This window comes from Archocentrus centrarchus, chromosome 22, assembly GCF_007364275.1.
Source record: "Archocentrus centrarchus isolate MPI-CPG fArcCen1 chromosome 22, fArcCen1, whole genome shotgun sequence".
NCBI lineage: Eukaryota > Metazoa > Chordata > Actinopteri > Cichliformes > Cichlidae > Archocentrus > Archocentrus centrarchus.
The window spans coordinates 4552630-4573423 of NC_044367.1; the positions used below are offsets into that span (position 1 = coordinate 4552630).

Genomic DNA, 20794 nt, shown 5'->3' on the forward strand with positions numbered 1-20794 from the left:
TCTTACTGGCTGGAATCTGGTCCTTGTTAGCAAGCTCAAGAGAAACCTTTGGACTCTTGGACTTTCTTTCAGTTGTTGTTGGATCAGTTGATTCTACAGCAGCAGTTTCACTTGTTCCAGTGACTGCCCGTGAACTTAAAGCAGCTTTTTCCCGTTCAGGTTCTTTCTCCATTTCCTTAGACTCCACAAGACTCTTTGAAGTCTGGCTACTTGGGAGGATTTGCGTTTTTTCCAAAGTAGTAACCTCAGCTTGCTTGCTGGGACCCACAGATTGAGGTTCTTTCAAAGTCTCAGATAAATCCATGCTAACAAGTTCTGAGGAAGCTTTACGACTCTTTGACTTTCTTTTGGGTGCTGAACGCTCTCCTTTACTGACAGCAGGAATTTCTGTTGTTGCTGTGGCCTCCTCTGGAGATGCAGGTAACCTCTGACTGTCTGACTCTTCCTTGGTTGTTGTCAGCTCCACCGTAGCCTTTTCAGTCTGTACAGTAACCACCTCTAAAAGAGCTCCAGGTTTTAAAATGTCAATCTCTTTCTTAATAAATTCAGTTTCTGGATCAGGATGTCCTTCATGAACAGAGGCTGAATCTGGAGCAACACACAAGTCTACATCATCTGACTTTGGTCCAATTAGTATTGGAGATGCTTCTTTCAAAATAACAGGAGCTCCTGACTCTGTGGATGGCAATGGCAACATCTCACTGTCATGTTTCTTTCTGGCTGGAATCTGGTCCTTGTTAGCAAGCTCAAGAGAAACCTTTGGACTCTTGGACTTTCTTTCAGTTGTTGGATCAGTTGATTCTACAGCAGCAGTTACACTTGTTCCAGTGACTGCCCATGAACTTAAAGCAGCTTTTTCCCATTCAGATTCTTTCTCCAGTTCCTTAGACTCCACAAGACTCTTTGAAGTCTGGCTACTTGGGAGGATTTCAGTTTTTTCCAAAGTAGTAACCTCAGCTTGCTTGCTGGGACCCACAGACTGAGGTTCTTTCAAAGTCTCAGATAAATCCATGCTAACAAGTTCTGAGGAAGCTTTACGACTCCTTGACTTTCTTTTCGGTGGTGAAAGCTTTCCTTTATCAACCGCAGGAATTTCTGTTGTCACTGTGGCCACCTCTGGAGCTGCAGGTAACCAATGACTGTCTGACACTTCCTTGGTCATTGTCAGCTCCACTGTAGCCTTTTCAGTCTGCACAGTGACCACCTCTAAAAGAGCTCCAGGTTTTAAAATGTCAGTCTCTTTCTTAATAAATTCAGTTTCTGTATTAGGATGTCTTTCATGAACAGAGGCTGAATCTGGAACAACGCACAAGTCTACATCATCTGACTTTGGTCCAATTAGTATTGGAGATGCATCTTTCAAAATAACAGGAGCTCCTGGCTCTGTGGATGGCAATGGCAACATCTCACTGTCATGTTCCTTTCTGGCTGGAATCTGGTCCTTGTTACCAAGCTCAAGAGAAACCTTTGGACTCTCGGACGTTCTTTCAGTTGTTGTTGGATCAGTTGATTCTACAGCAGCAGTTTCACTTGTTCCAGTGACTGCCCGTGAACTTAAAGCAGCTTTTTCCCGTTCAGGTTCTCTCTCCATTTCCTTAGACTCCACAAGACTCTTTGAAGTCTGGCTACTTGGGAGGATTTCAGGTTTTTCCAAAGTAGTAACCTCAGCTTGCTTGCTGGGACCCACAGACTGAGGTTCTTTCAAAGTCTCAGATAAATCCATGCTAACAAGTTCTGAGGAAGCTTTACGACTCTTTGACTTTCTTTTGGTTGCTGAACGCTCTCCTTTACTGACCGTAGGAATTTCTGTTGTTACTGTCACTATCTCCAGTGATGGAGGTAACTTCTGATTGTCGGAATCTTCCTGCACAGTGACCACCTCTACAGGTGTTGTAGATTTCATACTGTCAATCTCTTTCTTAGTACATTCAGTTTCTTCTTCATCACATCTTCCAAGGGTAGGGACTGACTCATCATCTGATGTCAATCCGGTTTGTATAGGAAACATTTCTTTAAAAACAACATCAACTGACTCTACAGTAGGCAAGGATGCCATCTCACTGCCATCTTCCTTTTTGGTTGGAATCTGGTTTTTGTTAGCAAGCTCAAGATAAATGTTTGGATGCACTGACTGTCTTTCAGTCAGCGACAGCTCTGTTAATTCTTCAACAGTAGTTTCAGTTGTTCTAGTATCTATGTCTTCACTGAAAGGTTGCTGTTCACACTGATTTTCTTTTTTAGAATCCTTAGACTCCACAAGATTCTTCCTAGTTGGGGTGAGTTCTGTTTTTTCCAAAGAAACATCCTCAGCTTTGCTGGGACCGACAGATCCTTTCATGGTCTCAGACATGTCCTTACCAGCATCTTTGGAGGAAAGGACTTTTGACTTTCTTTTTGTTAATGAATGCTTTTCTTTTTCCCCAAAAATAATTTCACTTGTTGCAATGACAACCTTTGGCTGGTTTCTAGACTTTGTCTGTGCCACTGAACAAAGTTCTGGTGAACTTTTTAAAGCTTTTGACCTTTTGGTTGGTGAAAGCTTTCCTTTTTCTACAACAATCGCAGTTGTTCCTGTCAACACCTCTGTAGCTGACAGTAGTTCTTGGCTTTCAAAGCCTTCCTTTGACTTCCTCCTACCTCCTTTGGACTTAGTTTCTTCTACATCAGCTTCCCTTACACAGCTGTCATTAGTTTCCTTTCCCTCTGTCTTTTCCATGTAAGAAATTTTTTGAGTCTTTGATTCTCTTTTGGTTGGTGAAAGCTGACCTTTTTCGATAACAATAATTTGAGCTGATCCTTTGGGTATATTTGGATTTGAAGACTCTTGGCCAACAGGTTCTTTCTTGTTTCGATCAGGCACAACATCTGTTGATGCAACTTGGGCAACAATTGCTTCAGGTGATGTAGAAATTTCAGTGCTTTTTGATTTTATTCTGATAGGTTTTGTCTTTTCAGTAACAAAACCTGTATTCTGGTCATTAAACTCCAAGGTAGAATTTTTGCTTTGAGGATCGTCCCTTGTCTGAGGTGACTCAGTATCACCAACATTAAGGGAAAGTTCTGTACTCTTTGACCTTCTCGTTAGTGGCAATTGCCTTGTTTTTGTCACAGGTGTTACAGCTGGCTCCTTAACAAGCTCTGGTGTTATGGTATACTTTTCAGGTTTTTCTTTGGTTTCCACTGACTCCATACTAGCAACTTTTCCCAGTGAAGACACTGGCTCTGCAAGTGTAGAAACCTCAAAACTCTTTGACTTCTTCCTTGAAGTTGAAATGATTTTAGTTTTTTCCACAGTTTCTTTAGTTGGCTTTCCAGTCACTAGAGGTTTCTGACTACTAGGCTCTTGTTTATTCTCTGCCATCTCCTCGGTTTTATTTTCAACATGCACCTGTGCAGCTTCAGTTTCTTCACTGATAACGGGAGCAGACTGTTCCGTGACCTTGTGGATCACAGTGGGTTGCTCAGATGCAGGTTTAATCTGCTCATTTGTAACAGGCTCACCTGTGAAATCTATCGTTACAATTTGTGGTTCTTGGGAAGTGCTGCAACATTGTAAGGCAATGGCTTCTGAAGCAGACACGGGACTCTGAGATTTTTTCTCAGCCAAGCGCTTTTGTTTTCGTGGCGGTGCCACGATGGTCGTCTTTGTCTCCAGATTCTCATGAAGTACATCAGAAGACTGGATGTCAGGAAGTTTTTGTTTACTTCTTTGATTAAGTTCCTTGAATAGACGAGTTAAGATGACATTAATAATGACAAAGATACTTTTGGAAGTACATTAAGATATGACAATATATATATATATAAAATATTAAACTGCTTTATTGTGTCAAAAAAATTGATGTTCATGATCTTATGAAACATTCAAAGCCAAATAAATAAATATAAATACCTTTAAGCTCTGACTCAGAGAAATCCTTTGTGTTTGTGCTTCTCTGAGTGTTTCTGAGCCCTCTTTTTCTAGTTTCTCAAGCAAGTCTGGTGTTAAACAGGCCAATAGAAACTGTCGGTGAGAAAGTGCCTCCTCTAGGCTGACCTGCAACTTTTCGCCTTCCTCTAGTATCACCTAACAACAGAACAAAAAACTGTTAAAAGTGGTTGTTGTGATGTATAACAATTACAGCTCTCAGACAAAAAAATAATGTTTATCATTAGTATTTAAGAACTATTTTAAAGCAGAACACGACTGAAACAAGAGTAAAAGAGACCTGCACAGAGGAAATTGACTCAGATGGTTTGCTGTGGGTCCATTGCTGCAGAGTATGAAGACAGTCCATGAGACAGGTAGCTGTGTTTGTGGAGCAGGTAACCTGATGTTCACTGAGCCTAGATTTTAGGCTGTCAATATAATGAAATAATATTTATTATTAGAATGTATGTATGTATGTATTATACAAGAATGACATTTTTTTTACAGGATAACAATAAACACAATAACAGATTGCAATATTTTTTCCCCCTAACATTGCTATTAGAATGCAATGTTTCAACAAAAGAGCATTTGTTTACATGTGAATCTTGTTAAAAAAGTTTAACCAGCCAATAAATTAATATCCGGGTTATAAATATAGAAGAACTCTGTGTATCCATGCAATTGATCAAGAGCAGAATGACCCACTGTGGCATGTGGCTGGCATGCAAGAATAATTGGAGAGTAAATTGAAATGGACAGATGATGCCAGCTGAAAATTTATTACAAAATATCTATTTAAGCAGGCTTACAGTTTAAGAAATCCTAGTTGTGATGATAGGAGATGAGTTTGCCAGTGTTTTGCTAGATCATATCTTTTTTCTTTTAAACCATGAGTGAAATAAAAAAAGTGATAAGAAACAAAAAGTGGTAACAATCTCATGACTTTCACAGCAGGATACCTGGCATGTCGCTCCCATAATGAGTCAACCCCAGTAATTATTTCTGCTGGCAGCTCATTGGTAGAAGATGCTGACTTTACTTCCTGGTGCAGGTCATGAATTTTCACACCCAAATCCTCCAGTGACTTCTGACAGTTCTAACAGAAAGGGACAACATCACGTAAGTACACTGGGTTGATATTTCTGAATGGGAAATTCAATAAATCCTTTAGAAAAGGTGTTTTCCCACCGCACAATGCAGTAATACAAATTATTATTTTTTCAGTCATTTTTTTTTTATTTTCTTGACTTTATAAGTAAAAAAAAAAAAAAAAAAAAAAAAAAAGCTGAAAAATTCCATCAGATGGTGTGCTCGAATAAAAAAAAAAAGTGGTAATAACCTGTAGGCTGTGCCAGTGCTGTTGAAGCTGAGCAATATTGTTCTGTGGTTCACTGTAACTGAGTGCTTGGTCTAGAGAGCGGAGCTCCCACTGTAGGGCTGCAGCCTTCTCCTTCAGCCCCTGGGCCCTCTTGGCCACCTGACTGTCCAGTTCCTCTAGCTGCATCTCACAGGCGATCAGGCGCTCCTTCACCTCCTGCTCTGAGATGGCACAGAGGTCATGAAGATGGCTAACCTCGAGGGTCAGGCCATCCTGACCTCCAGGAGTGCAGAGGCTTAGCAAACTGTCTCTGGCAGAGTCCAGCTCCTTCATCTCTCTCTGCTCTCTGTCCACTGTCTGGAGCAAAGCCTGGCACAAGAAGAAGGGAAAAGGAAGAGAACCATTGGGATTGGGATTTTTAAAAAGTGTTTAAAAAGTGTTTTTGATTGAAAGTTGTAAAAGATTGTGCAATATTCAATATAATCAAACATTTCTAGGTATTTGAATAACTCCAGAGATGATTAAGAAAGAATGAATATAGATTTTAAATGGATTAAAACCACAAAAAAGAACCACAAACAGTAAATTCTGCAGTTTTCATTATTCCAGTTTAACTAAACAAAAATAAAATATGAGTAAACAGTAGAAGTGATATCTGCATTGTGTTGTAACATGAATATTTTTAGTATTTTATGTATTAGTAACCAACCACAGGTGCTTAGACAAGTGTGTCAATGCATTGCATGTTCTGACCTTAAGGGTGTTCACAGCACTGTGCAGACTCTGCCTGTCTGCTGGAGGAGATTCCAGGCCTTTCACCTGCTCCCTCAGCCAGGCCTGAGCTGCTTCATGCTGCTCCAATAGTTGGGTGCACTGTCGCTCTGTCAGAATGCCCTGCTCCAGGTTGGCTACTGCAGCCTGAAGACAACAGTTTTGTCATTTCACAGGGTAACTTTGCAGTTAGCCAAATTATCACCCTCCTTTAAAGCCAGATAGAAGAAGAACAATGTTCTTTTAATATATTCCAGTCTCCAAAAGATGAACCACTAATAATCGGCAGCACCTGACACCTGATTCACCAGACTTATTGCATTTGTATCGGTAGATTGTGTTGATGTAAATCAATAAATACATGGACAGTGAAGAGTAAAAAAATAATAATCCATTTACTTTTGAATAATTTTTCTCTAAGAACGTAATCACAACTCACAGTTAGCTCTTTCAGCAGAGCAGGTATAGACTCCTTCTTAGCTCTCCAGGAGGGGTCTGACCAGCTATGGTCCTGTGTGATTTCAAACAGCTCTGCAGCCTTGAGAAGAACAGTGAAATACAGTGAAGATACTTAAACCGTAGCATTGCGTTTGATTTTGTGAACCACCAAATTTGATCACATTTTCCTTTTATTGTGGACTAGCATTTTATATAGCACTTTGCTAGTCTTACTGACTACTCAAAGTGAGTTATAGGATTGTGTTTTTAAACCCAGAAGTTATGAACTGGCACAAGATGAGCTAAACAATTTCATGCAAGGCCATTACCTGTGTGCAGATGTTTGAGAGGGTGGGGGCTAAGGCTGTAACCTGGTCAAGCAGGGCCCGGGCCTGTTCCGCAGTCTGCCTCCGCTCTCCCAGGCCCGGCCACGGGAAGACACGTGGCAGGTTGGACGTTTGCTTCTGAAGCTCAGACAGATGCACCTCTGCCTGCTCTCGCCGGCACTGACAGGACACCAGGCGGTCCACAACACTCTGCAACTTACTAATGGGTGATAGACAACGGAAGGCAGAGTTTAGAAATTAACTGTAACGCAGCAACAGAAGAAATAAATGTGTTTCTGCTTTCCTAGAAAGACCACAGACACAAATGTCATTTCTTAAATGTCACATTTAAGTTTCAGGGAAAAAAAGGATGTGGAAGGATTATATTTGGGGTTTAATGAAGGTTTGCTAGAAAATCCACATTCAATATCAGCATGGAACCTCATGAAAAGCAAATTAAGTACAGAGTTTAACTTAATCCGTGGCCTGATGGCCCAGGGCCATACAAAGGTTTTATTCTAACACTGTTCTGTATGTCTGTGATTAATCTGATTTCATACTGCTGCACTATATTTAGACTTATTAAAGCAGATACTTGCAGCCACAAAGGGCTGATCCTGAGTACTGTGAAGAAGACAGTAAGGCCTAGTTTCTAAATGGAGTTAGGAAACAGAAAATAATCTCCCTTACTCATAGTTAGAAACTGCCTTTTCTACCTTTGTGTCTCCTCAGCAGTCCGCAGCAATGCCCCCCACCGCTCCTCTGTGTCTCTGACTGTCTGCTGAACCTCCAGCATCATGTTCTTCTCCAGATCTTTGTGGTCACAGAGACTCTGTGCTCGCTTCTTCAGCTCCATCACTTGAGTCTCACCATTTGACTTCGATCTCAAGATGGCCTAAAGACAATGTTTGTTTGTTTTTATTAGACATATGTATATTGCTTTAAAAACTAGCAAATGATTAAACTTGATTTTGCCTGTAAAATAATGACTTAGTAAAAACTAAATGCCTGTCTAAAAAGACAGCCAATTAAGAACTTTTGTTCTTAAGAAGATTTGTACTGTGAATTATTGCATTGTGGCATACAAAACTTTCCACATTTTGTGGTAGTCCATGTTTCACCTGTGCTGTACTCAGTCTGTCCTCTAACTGAGCCATGCTGCCCTGAGTGCTGGTCCCCGTGGAATCAGCTTGTTTCTGCAGGCCTTCAGCCCAGGTTTTAGTGCTTCCTGCATGGGCACGGAAAGCCTCTAGCTCCCTGGACAGAGAGTACTGGACCTCGGCTTTCTTCAGAGTGTTCTCGGCAGTCTCCAGGACTGTCCTCCACTGCTCCTCTGAGTCTTTTACTGTCTGCAGAGCCTTTTGCTTCACGCTCGCTTCCAGGTCCTCTTGGTCAGACAGACTCTGGCTTAGTCTTTTTAGTTCTTCCAGCTTAGAGTCTCCCTCAGGCTTGCAGCTTAGGATGGTCTGAAAATAGAAACAAATCTTTGCTATATTTCTCTTTTATTTACGTGCAAATTAGCCACATAGACAGACGGGAAAATAAAGCATGGTAGTGACTGAAAATGAGGAGAAAATAACTTTTAGAAATGTGTTCTAGTTTTTTGAATAAAAGGACGAACCAGTTTGCCTCTCTACTTTATAAAGAACAAACAGGTCAACATTTTTAAAGCATTCAAATGAAGGGATTAGACCTCAGGAATTCATATAAACTGAATACTGTATATCTAATCTTTAACCAGACAATTTCTATAACTTTCATGTCTGCATTATCTGTACAATATATGTCTACCTGTGCAGTGCTTATGGTCTGTTGTGGGTCTGTCTGATTGATGACAGAGAAAAGGCTCTGCTGCTTCTCTTCCAGCCAGATTCTGGTCTTTTCTCGCGTGGCTTCAAAGTCCCTCAGCTGGCCATCCAGAGCACACTGCCTTTCAGCTTCTTTAGCTTCTTTCAGGAGTCTCAGCCACTGTTCCTCAGTCTTTCTGACTTTTTGTTGAATCTCTTGTTTTTTGTGCTCATCAAGCTCCTGATCAAGCAAGCTCTGGGCTTTTTTCTTGAGGTTTTGAAGCTTGAAGTTCATAATGGCCTGGGAATAAAAATGTCACTGGTCAAAGTCATCTAAACTTTAAAACTGGCTTCACACGACTGATGCAGTGACAGTACACGGGGCGGGCATTCGGTTCAGAACTAAACCACGACATTCCATTTGGTGCTTAATTAAACTGTCAAATGTACAAATATATGTGGTTGGGGGATTTCTATAAAACATTTCTGTACGCCATCTAGGAGGAGATAGGGAACATACAAACATACACACACATTACTGCCAAAAGCAATCGCTCGTCTGCTTTCACACACATATGAACTTCAGTGACATCCCATTCTTAACCCATAAGGTTTAATATGATGTCAGCCCACCCTCTGCAGCTATAACAGCTTCAATGAGAATGTCCTCGCTTACAAAAACGACCTCGTAGGTCACTTTTGCATATCTACATTTTAAAATGAACGTAAGCAACCTCTACTGGTCACACATGAAAGTGCGTGTGAATAACGCGTTTGGGTTTCTCTGGCAAATCCTGAAAAAATACATAAATATGGATTTTCTCAGATTACTGAAAAGTCTGTGGACTAAATGGCATTAGATGCAACCAGAAAAGTTAAAACAATAAATAGACAGGTTCTTACTGTATATAGTGCTTTACTATTGTACTTGAACACTCAAAGCACTTCATACAACATTTCATTCATACAAGCACTTCAGCATTTTGCCTGCAGACACTTTGGTATGCCAACTGGAATAGCTTTGGATTGAACCACCAACCTTACGATTAATAGGTGACCTACTCTACCTCATGATCTACAGCAACATTACCCACAGACATATGGTAAATGGTAAATGGACTAGCTCTTATATAGCGCTTTTCTACTCAGTATGAGCACTCAAAGTGCTTATACAACCTGTTTGCATTCACCCATGCACTCCCATTCATACAAGCACTTCCATTTTTTTTATGAAGCTAAGTGCTTTTTTTAATTAACTAACATTCACTCACATTCATACTCCGACAGAACGGTCGGAGAGCAACATGGGGTTAAGTATCTTGCCCAAGGATACATTGGCATGTAGCCCAGAGTAGCCAGGATTCCAACCGCTGACCTTCCGATCAGTAGGTGACCTGCTCTACCTACTGAGCTACAGCCACCCCAATGGGATATGGGAGCACTCATTTTGGAAACGCTCATATGGGTTGTATTTCAGGGTCTGCCTAAACGACTGATACTGTCATTTGGATTGGAAGACTTATTGGCTTTAAATCTTCTGGGAAGGCTTTCCACAAAGTTTAGGAGTGTTTATGGGAAATTTTGACCATTCTTCCAGAAGTGCATTTGTGAGGTAAAGACACTGATGTTGGACGAGAAGGCCTGGCTCGCAGAATCCGCTCTAATTCATCCCAAAGATGTTCTATCGGGTTGAGGTCAGGACTTGAAACAGGAAGGGGCCATCCCCAAACTTTTCCCACAAAGCTATGGGATTTGTAACTTGGCACACTGCACCTCAGCAGCTGCTGAACCCACTCTGTCATTTTACGTTGCTGTTGTTCCTAATTGCTTCCGCTTATAATACCACTAACATTTGACTGTGCAATATTTAGTAGCGAGGAAATTTCACAACTGGACTCCTGAGAGTGACCTGTTCTTTCACAAATTTTTGTAGAAGCAGTCTACATGCCTAGGGGCTTGGTAATTGGAACACCTGAATTCAATGATTTGGATGGGTGAGTGTATACTTTTGGCAATATAGTGTACATACGCTATGATCATTATAGTATGATTATATTTTATTTATTATAATAATACTACAGCATTAAATAGTGATGCATCCAGCATACACAGAGCCACTCTCATTCTTTTTTCAAGCATCTTAGCTCACCTGTGCTACATGCAGCCTGTCCTCAGCTTTGGTTTCACCACCTAAAGTGTTCAGTTGTTTTTGGAGGTCTTTAAGCCAGCCATCAGTTTCCCGCTGACAGGTATCAAAATCTTGCAGCTGTAAAGGAAACCACGTGATAAGCACACAATTCACCAGAAAGAGACGGGAGTTGTTTTCTTGTCTGTTGATAAATGAGTACTCTGTGCAACAATGCCAATTTCTACAATAAATGATAAATAAAAATGTATATTTAGGACCTGAGTCTAATATCAGTGTTATTGTTTCTACCTGTTTAAATCTGAGTGATGCAAATAACCCTGTGGACTTGTCCACACAGACCCTACACTGTTCAAGCTGACTTTAAAAAAGTATAATACCAGCCTAAGTGGTGCAGCAAAGGACAAATAATTCCCTTCCCTGAACTCAGATTAAAAAAAAAAAAAAAAGTGACATCTTGGGATAATTTCACACAAACATTTTTTTTAAAAATGATCTAAGGGGGCCCATTATGCCTATTAACCTGCTACAGTACTTTATTTGACTCATAGTTCAAAATAATCTTTACTCTGGACCTGAGTTAATTCACAGTCTGACAGAAGCCGTTTTAATGCTGTGTTAACAAGTGCTCTCACCTGCAACCTTCTCCTCTCAGTCTCCTGGGCAATCTCAGCTTCTGCTGCAGCTTCAAGCTGGTTAGCCTCCTGCAGGACTGCCCTCCACAGCTCCTCCATGTCTCTGACGGTCTGCTGAACCTGCTTTTTCCTGCCCTCTTTAACATCCTGGTGGTCACACAGACTCTGGCCTTGTCTCCTCAAGTTATTCACCTTACAGTCACCCTCGGATCTCAAAGTCAAGACGGCCTTCAAAAAAACATTATTAGTATTATATTATAAAATAATATAATGATAAATATTAATAGTAGTCATCAAATTAAACAGCTACTATAATTACATGAGTAAACTTTTAATACAAGGATGGACAGGGAGATAGTTTGAATGGCTTGAATAGTAAAACAAATTTCTGGATCAAATGGAGAGGAAGCTATGAATTTTATTCTAAGCTGTTCTTAAACCTTTAACTGTGGGACCAAAATATGTAACATTTGACAAAAGGTCATAATATGATCTAAATGAAATATGATTCTCTCTAAAATTAACATCTTAAAACATCTCAGACTTATCTTGTTATATGTACTCTGTTAGGCTCAGGTATTGTTGGACTTCAATTCTAAAACTCAACAGTCATTTTAAGACATGATCAGTCTGGATGCCTTAAAATGATCCAGTTAACGCACATATCTTTCATATATTTTTGATAAAAATTTTGAAAAATGTTCCCACAACTGTACAATAGTTGCGTTCAAACAGACCTGCGCTGTGAGGCATCTCTCTTCAGGTGTTGTGTGACTGCCCACGGCCTGTAGCTTGTGTCGTCTCTCTCTGATCCACGATTCTGTGTTTTTATTCTGGATGTCAAAGTCGACAGAAAGACCTCTGACTTCTGCTTGGTTAGCAGCCTCTAAAACTGTCCTCCACTGCTGTTCTGTGTTTGCTACCAGCTGCTCAACCTCTGGTTTCCTACTTTCCTCCAGGTGTTGACACAGACTCTCACCCTGCCTCTTCAGGTCAAGCAACTTGGACTCTCCTTCAGGTTTGGCAGACGTAACAGTCTGAAAGCAAGGAAAGAAAACAATTCAAAGTGGGAACACCTGTAATAAAGTTGTGACAAGTCAAAAATGCAGAAGACATAATGAAAAAAACATGACTTAAGACATTTAGTGCAACAGTGTTTCATTGCTCTTTGTCGTGCTGCTACAGTTTTATAACTCTAGTATGATATAATAGACTTTCAAGTCAGGTCCGACTCACCTGTACAATCTGCAGCCTTTCTTCAGACTCCATATGACTACCAGGGGACAATAGTTTCTGCTTCTGCTCTTCGATCCAGGATTGGATGTTTTCACTTTGGGTTTTCAAAGCATCAAAGTCTCTTTCTGTGGCCTTTTCAGTCTCTGCCTCTTTGAGAGCCTCCTCGGCACCCTGCAAGGCTTTCCTCCACTGCTCCTCTGTGTGTCTGACTGCATCATGAAGCTTTTGTCTCCTGCTCTCATCCAAGCTCTGGTTGTCACACAGAGTCTGGCACTGTTGCTTCAGATCTTGGAGCTTTGACTCTCCATTAGGCTTGGAGCTCAGAACAGCCTTAAGAGAACAGATACCCTGTTAGGTGACCACTTTATTTAAAAAAAAAAATAGCCTGTACAAGTTAATCTACAAATTACAACCCATCCTAAGCAAGTTGATCTGTATGTAATTTTACACTCACTTGTGCAACCTGTAGCTTTTCTTCAACTTGCAAGTGGCCACCTAAAGACTTCAGGTTCTGGTCCTGGTCTCTGATCCATGACTGGACACTTTCATTCTGGGTTCGGAACGCATCGAGGTCTTTGTCTAGAATAGCTTGTGTCTCTGCCTTTCTGAGAGCCTCCTCAGCGGCCTGCAGGGCTGTCATCCACTGTTTTTCTGTGTCTGTAACCAACTGCTGAACGTTTTGTTTCCTGCGTTCGTCCAAGTCTTCCTTCTCACACAGACTTTTGCTTTGTCTTCTCAGGCTGCTCACTTTAAAGTCTCCCTCAGGTTTGCAGCTTAGGATGGCCTGGTGACAAAATCATAAAACATGTTCAACACTCAATCATTAAAACTAATTACCTAATTTATTATTATAATACTCTAAGAGTAAGGTGAAATATCCTATGAATAGTAGAATTTCATTGGCTTTTCTGTCAGATGAGCTAACAAAACACCCAAAACATTACTAGAAGAAAGATTTAAACATGCTGATTTAAATAAGATTAGAAACCCCTTCCACTAACTTGTGCTTTGGACTTTCTCTCCTCCGTGTTTGTGTCTCTGTCTGGAATGGTGAGAGGTTGTGAAAGGTCACTGATCCAGGTCCTGGTGCTCTCAGCCTGAGTATTAAACACACTGTATTCTCCATCCAGCACGCTCTGGGCCTCGGCCTGTTTCAGCAGCCTGGCCTCCAGGTTTCTGTAGCGTTGTATCAGGTTATCACTGTCCTTCAGGAGGTTCTCAGATCTGACACCTTGTCTGCGTATTGATGCCAACAGCTCACTGAGGGTCTCAGCTCTACCACTGTTGCATGGAAAGTAGAAAGTGTTCTATATTTAAACCTTTTTAATATTGACAGCAATCAGTATGGCCCTTCTATATCTTATACTATTATTAAATTAATAAATTACTCTTATTTATATATAACAAGATATTTGTTCATTAATGCCTACAGTATTTACAGTGGGGGGAAATATGTATTTGATCCCCTGCTGAATTTGTAAGTTTGCTCACTTACAATTTGACAGTTTGTACAGATTGGCTTTGTGCCCACGCATCATACACATTACAATCAATCGATCAATAACAGATACTCCTGATCTCAACTCATTAAGTGTATAAAGCACACCCGTCCACAGAATCACCTTCTTCCATTCCAACCTCGACACCACCACCAAGACCTGTCAAAGGATGTCAGGGAAAAGATTGTAGGTTTTCACACGTTGTTTTTGGCAACGATTTTCAGTTTTAGTTTTAGTCTTTGGGACGAAAATGCTTCTTAGTTTTAGTCAGTTTTAGTCGACAAAAACTCAAAAAGTTTTAGTCAAGTTTTAGTCAGCTTTAGTGGGAAAAAAACCCCCAAAGTATTAGTCTTTATAAATTAATTTGAATAATTAGTGGTAACAGTGGAATCAATTACTCCAAAAATGCAGTAAACAAAAACATTCTCACTTTGGTAATTGGGGCTTTATTTCTCAGAATTTGCCAAAGTGCAATGAACACACATACGCTCAAAATATAAGCAATGGATGAGGAACACATGCTTATCTTGACCTTGTCTGCCAGGGCAATTAAGTTGTATATTATCTATAAAAACAGACACCACACAACACCAGGCCATCTTTAACTAGTGCAAAATATCAGGGTAGTGAGCCTTCAGGTGCTGCTTAGGATTTGTGGTGTTTTTTCCACCAAGTTTTAATCCACAGTTACCACCGTCTCCCTGCACAATGTATTCAGTTTTTCTTTTCTTTCTTTCAAATGTGAAAATAAGTCTATAGATCTTTTCTTGGTTTGCGTCCACCGAGACCCGTCCGCCATGGTCCATCAGTGATTAAAGCACGTGTGTCAGACTCAAGGCCCTCAGGGAGCCATATAATTTTATAGGCTTTATATGATTTCATATAGGTATTATTAATGGCCAGCAGGTAAACAGTGCTCCCACCACGTATACTACAAATTCCACAATGCACTGCAAAAGCTGCCGTGCAGGCCAAGACCTGTGCGCTAATCCATTTTACCTGTTGCCAATGACATATTGATCAGCGGATTAAAAAAAAAAAAAAATCCGTCAGCACTTTTTATAGTGACATTTAAGCTGCCTGACCCTCAAAAATGGCCAAATGAAAAGTGGAAAACAGGGATTTTCCAAACAGGTGGGAGGCAGAGGACCTGATCGCTAGCATTCGAGGTAAATCGTGTGTCTCTTTTCCCCGCCTGTGATGTGCGGGTAAAAGAGTGGATTGGTGGGACAGATGCTGCTAAGTTTTACCTTTAGACTGACAGATTACAAGCACAATAGTCAGACATGTCATGCATTTTGGATGACTGACGGAACATTCATTAACCTTCTCGGCTAGTTTTGTCTCATCAATGAAAACCCACAGACGTCTCATCATGTTTTAGTCATCAAAGAGCCATGTTTATCTCGTCATCGTCGTGTTATCGTCATGAAAAAAAGGTTTGTCAACTAAATAATTTCGTTATCATTAACAAAAAGAACACTGCTTGCACAAGGCTGGAATGGGCTACAAGACCATCAGCAAGACGTTTGATGAGAAGATGACTGCTGGTGCATTTATTCAGGAATGTAAGAAATATAAAATAGCCATCAATCACCTTTGGTCTGGAGTCCCATGCAGACTTTTGCCTTATGGGGTGAGGATGATCATATTTGGAGGAAGAGAAACGCTGAGTATGATCCAAAGAACAGCAGCCCCACAGACAAGCATGGACATGGAAACATTATGCTTTGGGGCTGTTTTACTGCTAAGGGTGCGGGACGGGGTTGTGTACTGTAAAATCTCAGATGTGAACCTCCTTCCCTCAGCCAGAATCCTGAAGATGGGTCATGGATGGGTGTTCCAGCAAGACAATGACCCACAACATACCACCAAGGCAACAAAGGAGTGCTTAAGAAGAAGCACATTAAGGTCATGGAGTGGCCTAGCCAGTCTCAGACCTCAGTCCTACAGATAATCTGTGGAGGAAGCTGAAGCTTCGAGTCACCAAGCAGCAGCCAAGAAACCTAAAGGATTTAGAGAGGAGTGGGCCCTAATCCCTCCTGAGAAGTGTGCGAATGTGATTACCAACTACAAAAAATGTCTAATCGCTGTGCTTGCCAACAAAGGATTCTCCCCTCCAATCCCGTTATTTTTTGCTGTAGACTGAAAGTATTTGCGTTTGACATTAAAAGTTGAACATTATCCACAAGATCAACATCTCAGCTTTTATTTCCAGGTATTTACATCTGGATCTCATCCACACAGTTCAGAAGACAGCACCTTTTGTCTGAAGTCACCCATTTTTCTTCCAAGCCCAAAGTATTGGAACATGTGACTGACAGGTGTGTTTTGTTGGCCAGGTTTGTCCTGTTACACTGATTATTCAAACAACAAATGTCACTGATTGTCTGCGCTCAGTTTCAGATTTGGGTTTTCCCTGTGCAGACGGTGCATTTATAGTTAGAGTAACCAACATGAAAACCAGAGAGCTGTCTGTGGGTGAAAAACAAGCAAGTGTGAAGCTGAGACAAGATGGAAAATCATGGGCTTGGATGGCCTCTTCTGGGACGGGCTCATTAATCTTCATTGATGATGTCACTCATGATGGCAGCAGTACAATGAACTCAGAAGTCTACAGAAACATTTTGTCTGTCAATTTGAAGAAAGATGCAAACAAACTGATTTGGAGATCAAGATAGCAAGATAATGATCCAAAACACACACTGCCGAAACTACAAAGGAGTTCATCCGGAGCAGGAAGTGGAAGGTTTTAGACCAGGGGTCTCAAACTCCAGGCCTTGAGGGCCGTGTCCTGCAGGTTTTAGATGTGTCCCTGATCCAACACACCTGAATCAAATGGCTGAACCGCCTCAGTATGCAGTCAAGTTCTCCAGAGTCCTGCTAACGTCTTCTATATTTGACTCAGGTGTGTTGAAGCAGAAACACATCTAAAACCTGCAGGACACCAGCACTCGAGGCCTGGAGTTTGAGACCCCTGTTTTAGACTCAGTCTCTAAACTTAAACCCTATAGCGCATTTTACCTGCTAAAGAGGAGACTGAAGGGAGTAACCCCCCCACCCCCAAAACAGACAAAAGCTGAAAGAGGCTGCAGTGAAAGCCTGGAAAAGCATCACAAAGGAAGAATGCTAAAGTTTAGTGATATCAGTGGGTCACAGACTTGATGCAGTTATTGGAAGAAAAGCATTTTTGCAACTAAATATTAAATCTTGTTCACTTTAACCTATTTTAAGTTCATCCGTTCCAATACTTGTGCTCGCAAGAAAAATGGGTGGGTTCAGACAAAAGGTGCTATCTCCTGTATCAGATCCAGATCCTGGGGAAAACAAACTGAGATGTTGATCTTTTGTTTCATATTGATTTTTGATGTAACACCCAAATGTTTTCAGTCCACAGCAAAAAGGAAAAGAATTGGCCTCACTGTTCCAGTACCTTTAAAACTTTTATGTAATGTGTTTTTTTCTGGATTTTTGGTTGAGATTCTGTCTCTCGCCATTAAAATGAAACTAAAATTAAATTAAATAATGTTCATTTCTTTGTAAGTGAGCACAAGTTACAAATTCCACAGAGGATCAAATCACTATTTTCCCCACTGTTTCCTCAGCTCAACAAACTGTATTTTATTACTACATGTGACCTGGAATATTTCCGGTTATGGCTGTATGAATGTTGAAGATCACCTCTCGTCCTGCAGGTCTTTGAGAAGTTGCTTGACTTTTTCAGGCACCACAGACTGTTTTTCCTTGTTCTGAAGCCACTGACGGAGGCTATCATGCTGCTTCTGCAGACTAAATTACAAAAAAAACAAAACAAAATAAAAACAAACATTCTGTTGGTGGTTACAATCATCTCATATCAGTCTGTGGGAATGCTCATCAAGATGGTCCAGTTTTTACACCTGTGTTGCTTAACAGCACAGCATTTAACATTAGCAGAAACAGAAATGACCTGTCCAAGTCGCTGAGGAGTGACTCCATTTGTTTCTGTCGGTTGTGGCAGTGGGTTCTGAATGTGACCACTTCCTCCTGCTGCTCCTGCATCCAGTCAGTAAACTCAGAGAGCTGCTGAGGTGGAACCTGCTTCCTGCCTCTCTCTAGCTGATCTTTCAGCTGGTCAAGACGTCTCTCTGCATCCTTGGACTTCAAGAAACCCTAATGAAAGAAAACACCAGCATCCATCCATCAAACAATAATCTACAGTTTCTATCTACCCATAAACGTATCCGTCAACTTACAGCCAGTCTTTGCAAAGATGTTTCCACATTTGTTCTGCTCTCGGGGTTCTCAAAGCACTCATTGACTGCCAGCTGCAAGTCCTGGAACCATTCCTCGAATGATTGCTTCTCATCTGGAAAATTTTTTTTAAAATTACTCCCAAACAGAATTACACTAAGTAATATCAGGACCAAAACATGTCCCTTCCTTCCATGTACGTGAGCCAAATGCACAGCAATTTTTATCTAAAAATGAATAAATAAGGACTATTGTAAAGGATCTGTGGGTTTCTTCTGCTGCAATGAGATATATTTTGCCAAAGCTCTGATAGGCAGCTGATTAAGAGCACAATTTCAATACTAACCTCTGATAACTTTGAGCAGACCTTTGTCCCTCTCCTCTCTCTTCAGCTGGATCATGTCTTTGGTGCGGGAGATGGCCTCTGTGAGCCTACTGCAGTCAACAGAGAGTGTCTCGAGCACCTGAGGGCTGGCCACACTGGAAACCAAACTCACCTCCTTCAGTACAGCCTCAGCCTGCTCTTCTTGAGACTCTAGATCCTCACACAGATCCTGTAGTGTGACACAAAATATCATAAGTGGCGGTCATTCTAGAGAACTCACTGATATGGGAGTACCATACTGCATATCTCTGTAACATAAAGCAGCTGTATACCTGTATCTGGGCTTCCACATTTGGTGCTGAAGCATTAATCTCGTTGATACGACTCTGGATGTTCTCTGTTGCTGTCTGACACTCCTCTACCTTCTCAGCTAGATGCTTCTTCACAGCTATTAGCTCCTCAAAAACATCTGTGCACTCAGTGAACAGTTCCTTCACCTGCCCCATTCGCGTTCTCAGCTGGGTTTCCATCACCTAGAAGGTACAAAGGAATGACGAGAAGAGAAGCTCGGTACAGTGGAAATAATTCTCTTAAAAAAAAATTTCACATATGAAAAACACTGAAATAATGTTGTAAATATCTCTGTAAGAAAATATCAATGTTTCAACTCACCTGTAGCTCCAGTGGAGCTTCCTGACTTTGCAGCATCTCCTGGATCTCAACAGATTTCTTGTGAAAATGTGCAATGTTCTCCTCATTGGCCTGGATCTCATCCTGAAAAAACAAACAAAAATACACACACACACACACACACACACACACACACACACACACACACACACACACACACACACACACACACACACACACACACACACACACACACACACACACACAAAATCAAAATTCCCATGTCATACATATGAATCACATAAAGTGTAACTGGAATTATTTCACTTTAAAAGACACTAAAACTCAAGTGTAAAAATGACTGAAGATGTCTTCAAGGCGGCCGCTAAACAGTTAAATATCATGACTTTTACTTCAGTACCTTCATGGTGAGAACTTGTTGCTCATTGTGGAAAGCATGACTCTCTGCAAACAGGGCAAGTTTGGCCCCAGCCCAGCTGTCCACCTCTGCCCCCAGCATCAGCTGCTTCTCCCACAGCTCCAGCCCTACTTGTAGGTTATCCATGTAGGCATCTGTCTTCTCTGTCACCTTCAAGGGCACCAAAAAACACAAATATTTAGTCAAGCTGAGCTAAAATAGAAATATTCCTATCAGAATGAAACTAGACTTCAGTTTTTCTGTTTAACTTTGAGTTGTACTTTTAATATTTGTCACAGACAGAGCAGTTCTGGAGACAGGAAACACTGGATCCATGTCAGACTGACACCCAGTGAAAATACTGCCATTTACAGAGGATGTTAAATCCAACAAGCTTGTGAAGGTATAATTTTTAACTCAGACACTAAGCTGTCAGTGTCACTGAGTCTCTGATCTGCCTCCTTCCCTGTTTGCTTAATTACAGTTTTAGTAGAATTCCTCTATTTGTTCACAAGAACAATATTTGTATGTGTCAGTGCATAGCTGCATACATCCAGCCAGTTGTCCATCAGTGTGTTGGCCTCTGCTTCAAATGGAGCTTCACTGCAGTCTGGAAACTTCTTCAGTTCAGACTGCAACTGTCTGCAAACGCTCCTCATCTCTTCCCTCGGCGCTCCAAGACCAGCCAGCTCCTCCTTAATATCACAGACCTAAACAAGTGTACATGATATAAAGACCGCTTAAATTCACACTAAGATCGGTGATCTCATATTTAGAAAGTGTCTGCCATCTACTGGTTCATTTCATTTAGTGCATACAGTACAGAGACATTTTACAGTAAATGTTTTCATCTTAAGCTGTTTTTAGGGAATTTTTGCAAAAGTCAATTCCAGAATTGTGGAAAAATATGTTGAAATACAACATATATATAGTTTTATGGACACACCTTTGCCATACTTTTCTGCAGTTTGTCTTTTCCTATGTAAGATGCCTTATCACTGATGGCCTGCTCTGCTTTCTGGATGGTGCTGCTCAGGTGATTCCGGCAGGTCTGGAATTTCTTCAGAAGCTCTAACAGAGTGCTGCACTGCTTTTTCCTTCAAGTGGAAGAAAATACAG

At 41.0% G+C, this 20794-nt stretch overlaps 1 protein-coding gene across 1 annotated transcript in view; it reads right to left on the reverse strand.

Moving 5' to 3' along the window:
* Nucleotides 1-20794, reverse strand: part of syne2b (spectrin repeat containing, nuclear envelope 2b) — a 169869-nt gene that overhangs the window by 97072 nt on the left and 52003 nt on the right. Inside the window, exons 34-59 of the mRNA XM_030719074.1 lie at nt 20622-20772; nt 20227-20385; nt 19679-19846; nt 19300-19401; nt 18960-19160; nt 18649-18856; nt 18305-18417; nt 18019-18221; nt 17751-17858; nt 13572-13851; nt 13025-13354; nt 12571-12900; nt 12072-12371; nt 11335-11562; nt 10703-10819; nt 8558-8854; nt 7888-8232; nt 7483-7661; nt 6770-6986; nt 6442-6540; nt 5985-6149; nt 5253-5600; nt 4873-5009; nt 4209-4338; nt 3893-4066; nt 3502-3721 (exon numbers count right to left, since the gene is read on the reverse strand). Coding sequence (XP_030574934.1) covers nt 3502-3721; nt 3893-4066; nt 4209-4338; nt 4873-5009; nt 5253-5600; nt 5985-6149; nt 6442-6540; nt 6770-6986; nt 7483-7661; nt 7888-8232; nt 8558-8854; nt 10703-10819; nt 11335-11562; nt 12072-12371; nt 12571-12900; nt 13025-13354; nt 13572-13851; nt 17751-17858; nt 18019-18221; nt 18305-18417; nt 18649-18856; nt 18960-19160; nt 19300-19401; nt 19679-19846; nt 20227-20385; nt 20622-20772 — 5309 coding nt within the window. The remainder of the gene's footprint in view (nt 1-3501; nt 3722-3892; nt 4067-4208; nt 4339-4872; nt 5010-5252; nt 5601-5984; nt 6150-6441; nt 6541-6769; nt 6987-7482; nt 7662-7887; nt 8233-8557; nt 8855-10702; nt 10820-11334; nt 11563-12071; nt 12372-12570; nt 12901-13024; nt 13355-13571; nt 13852-17750; nt 17859-18018; nt 18222-18304; nt 18418-18648; nt 18857-18959; nt 19161-19299; nt 19402-19678; nt 19847-20226; nt 20386-20621; nt 20773-20794) is intronic.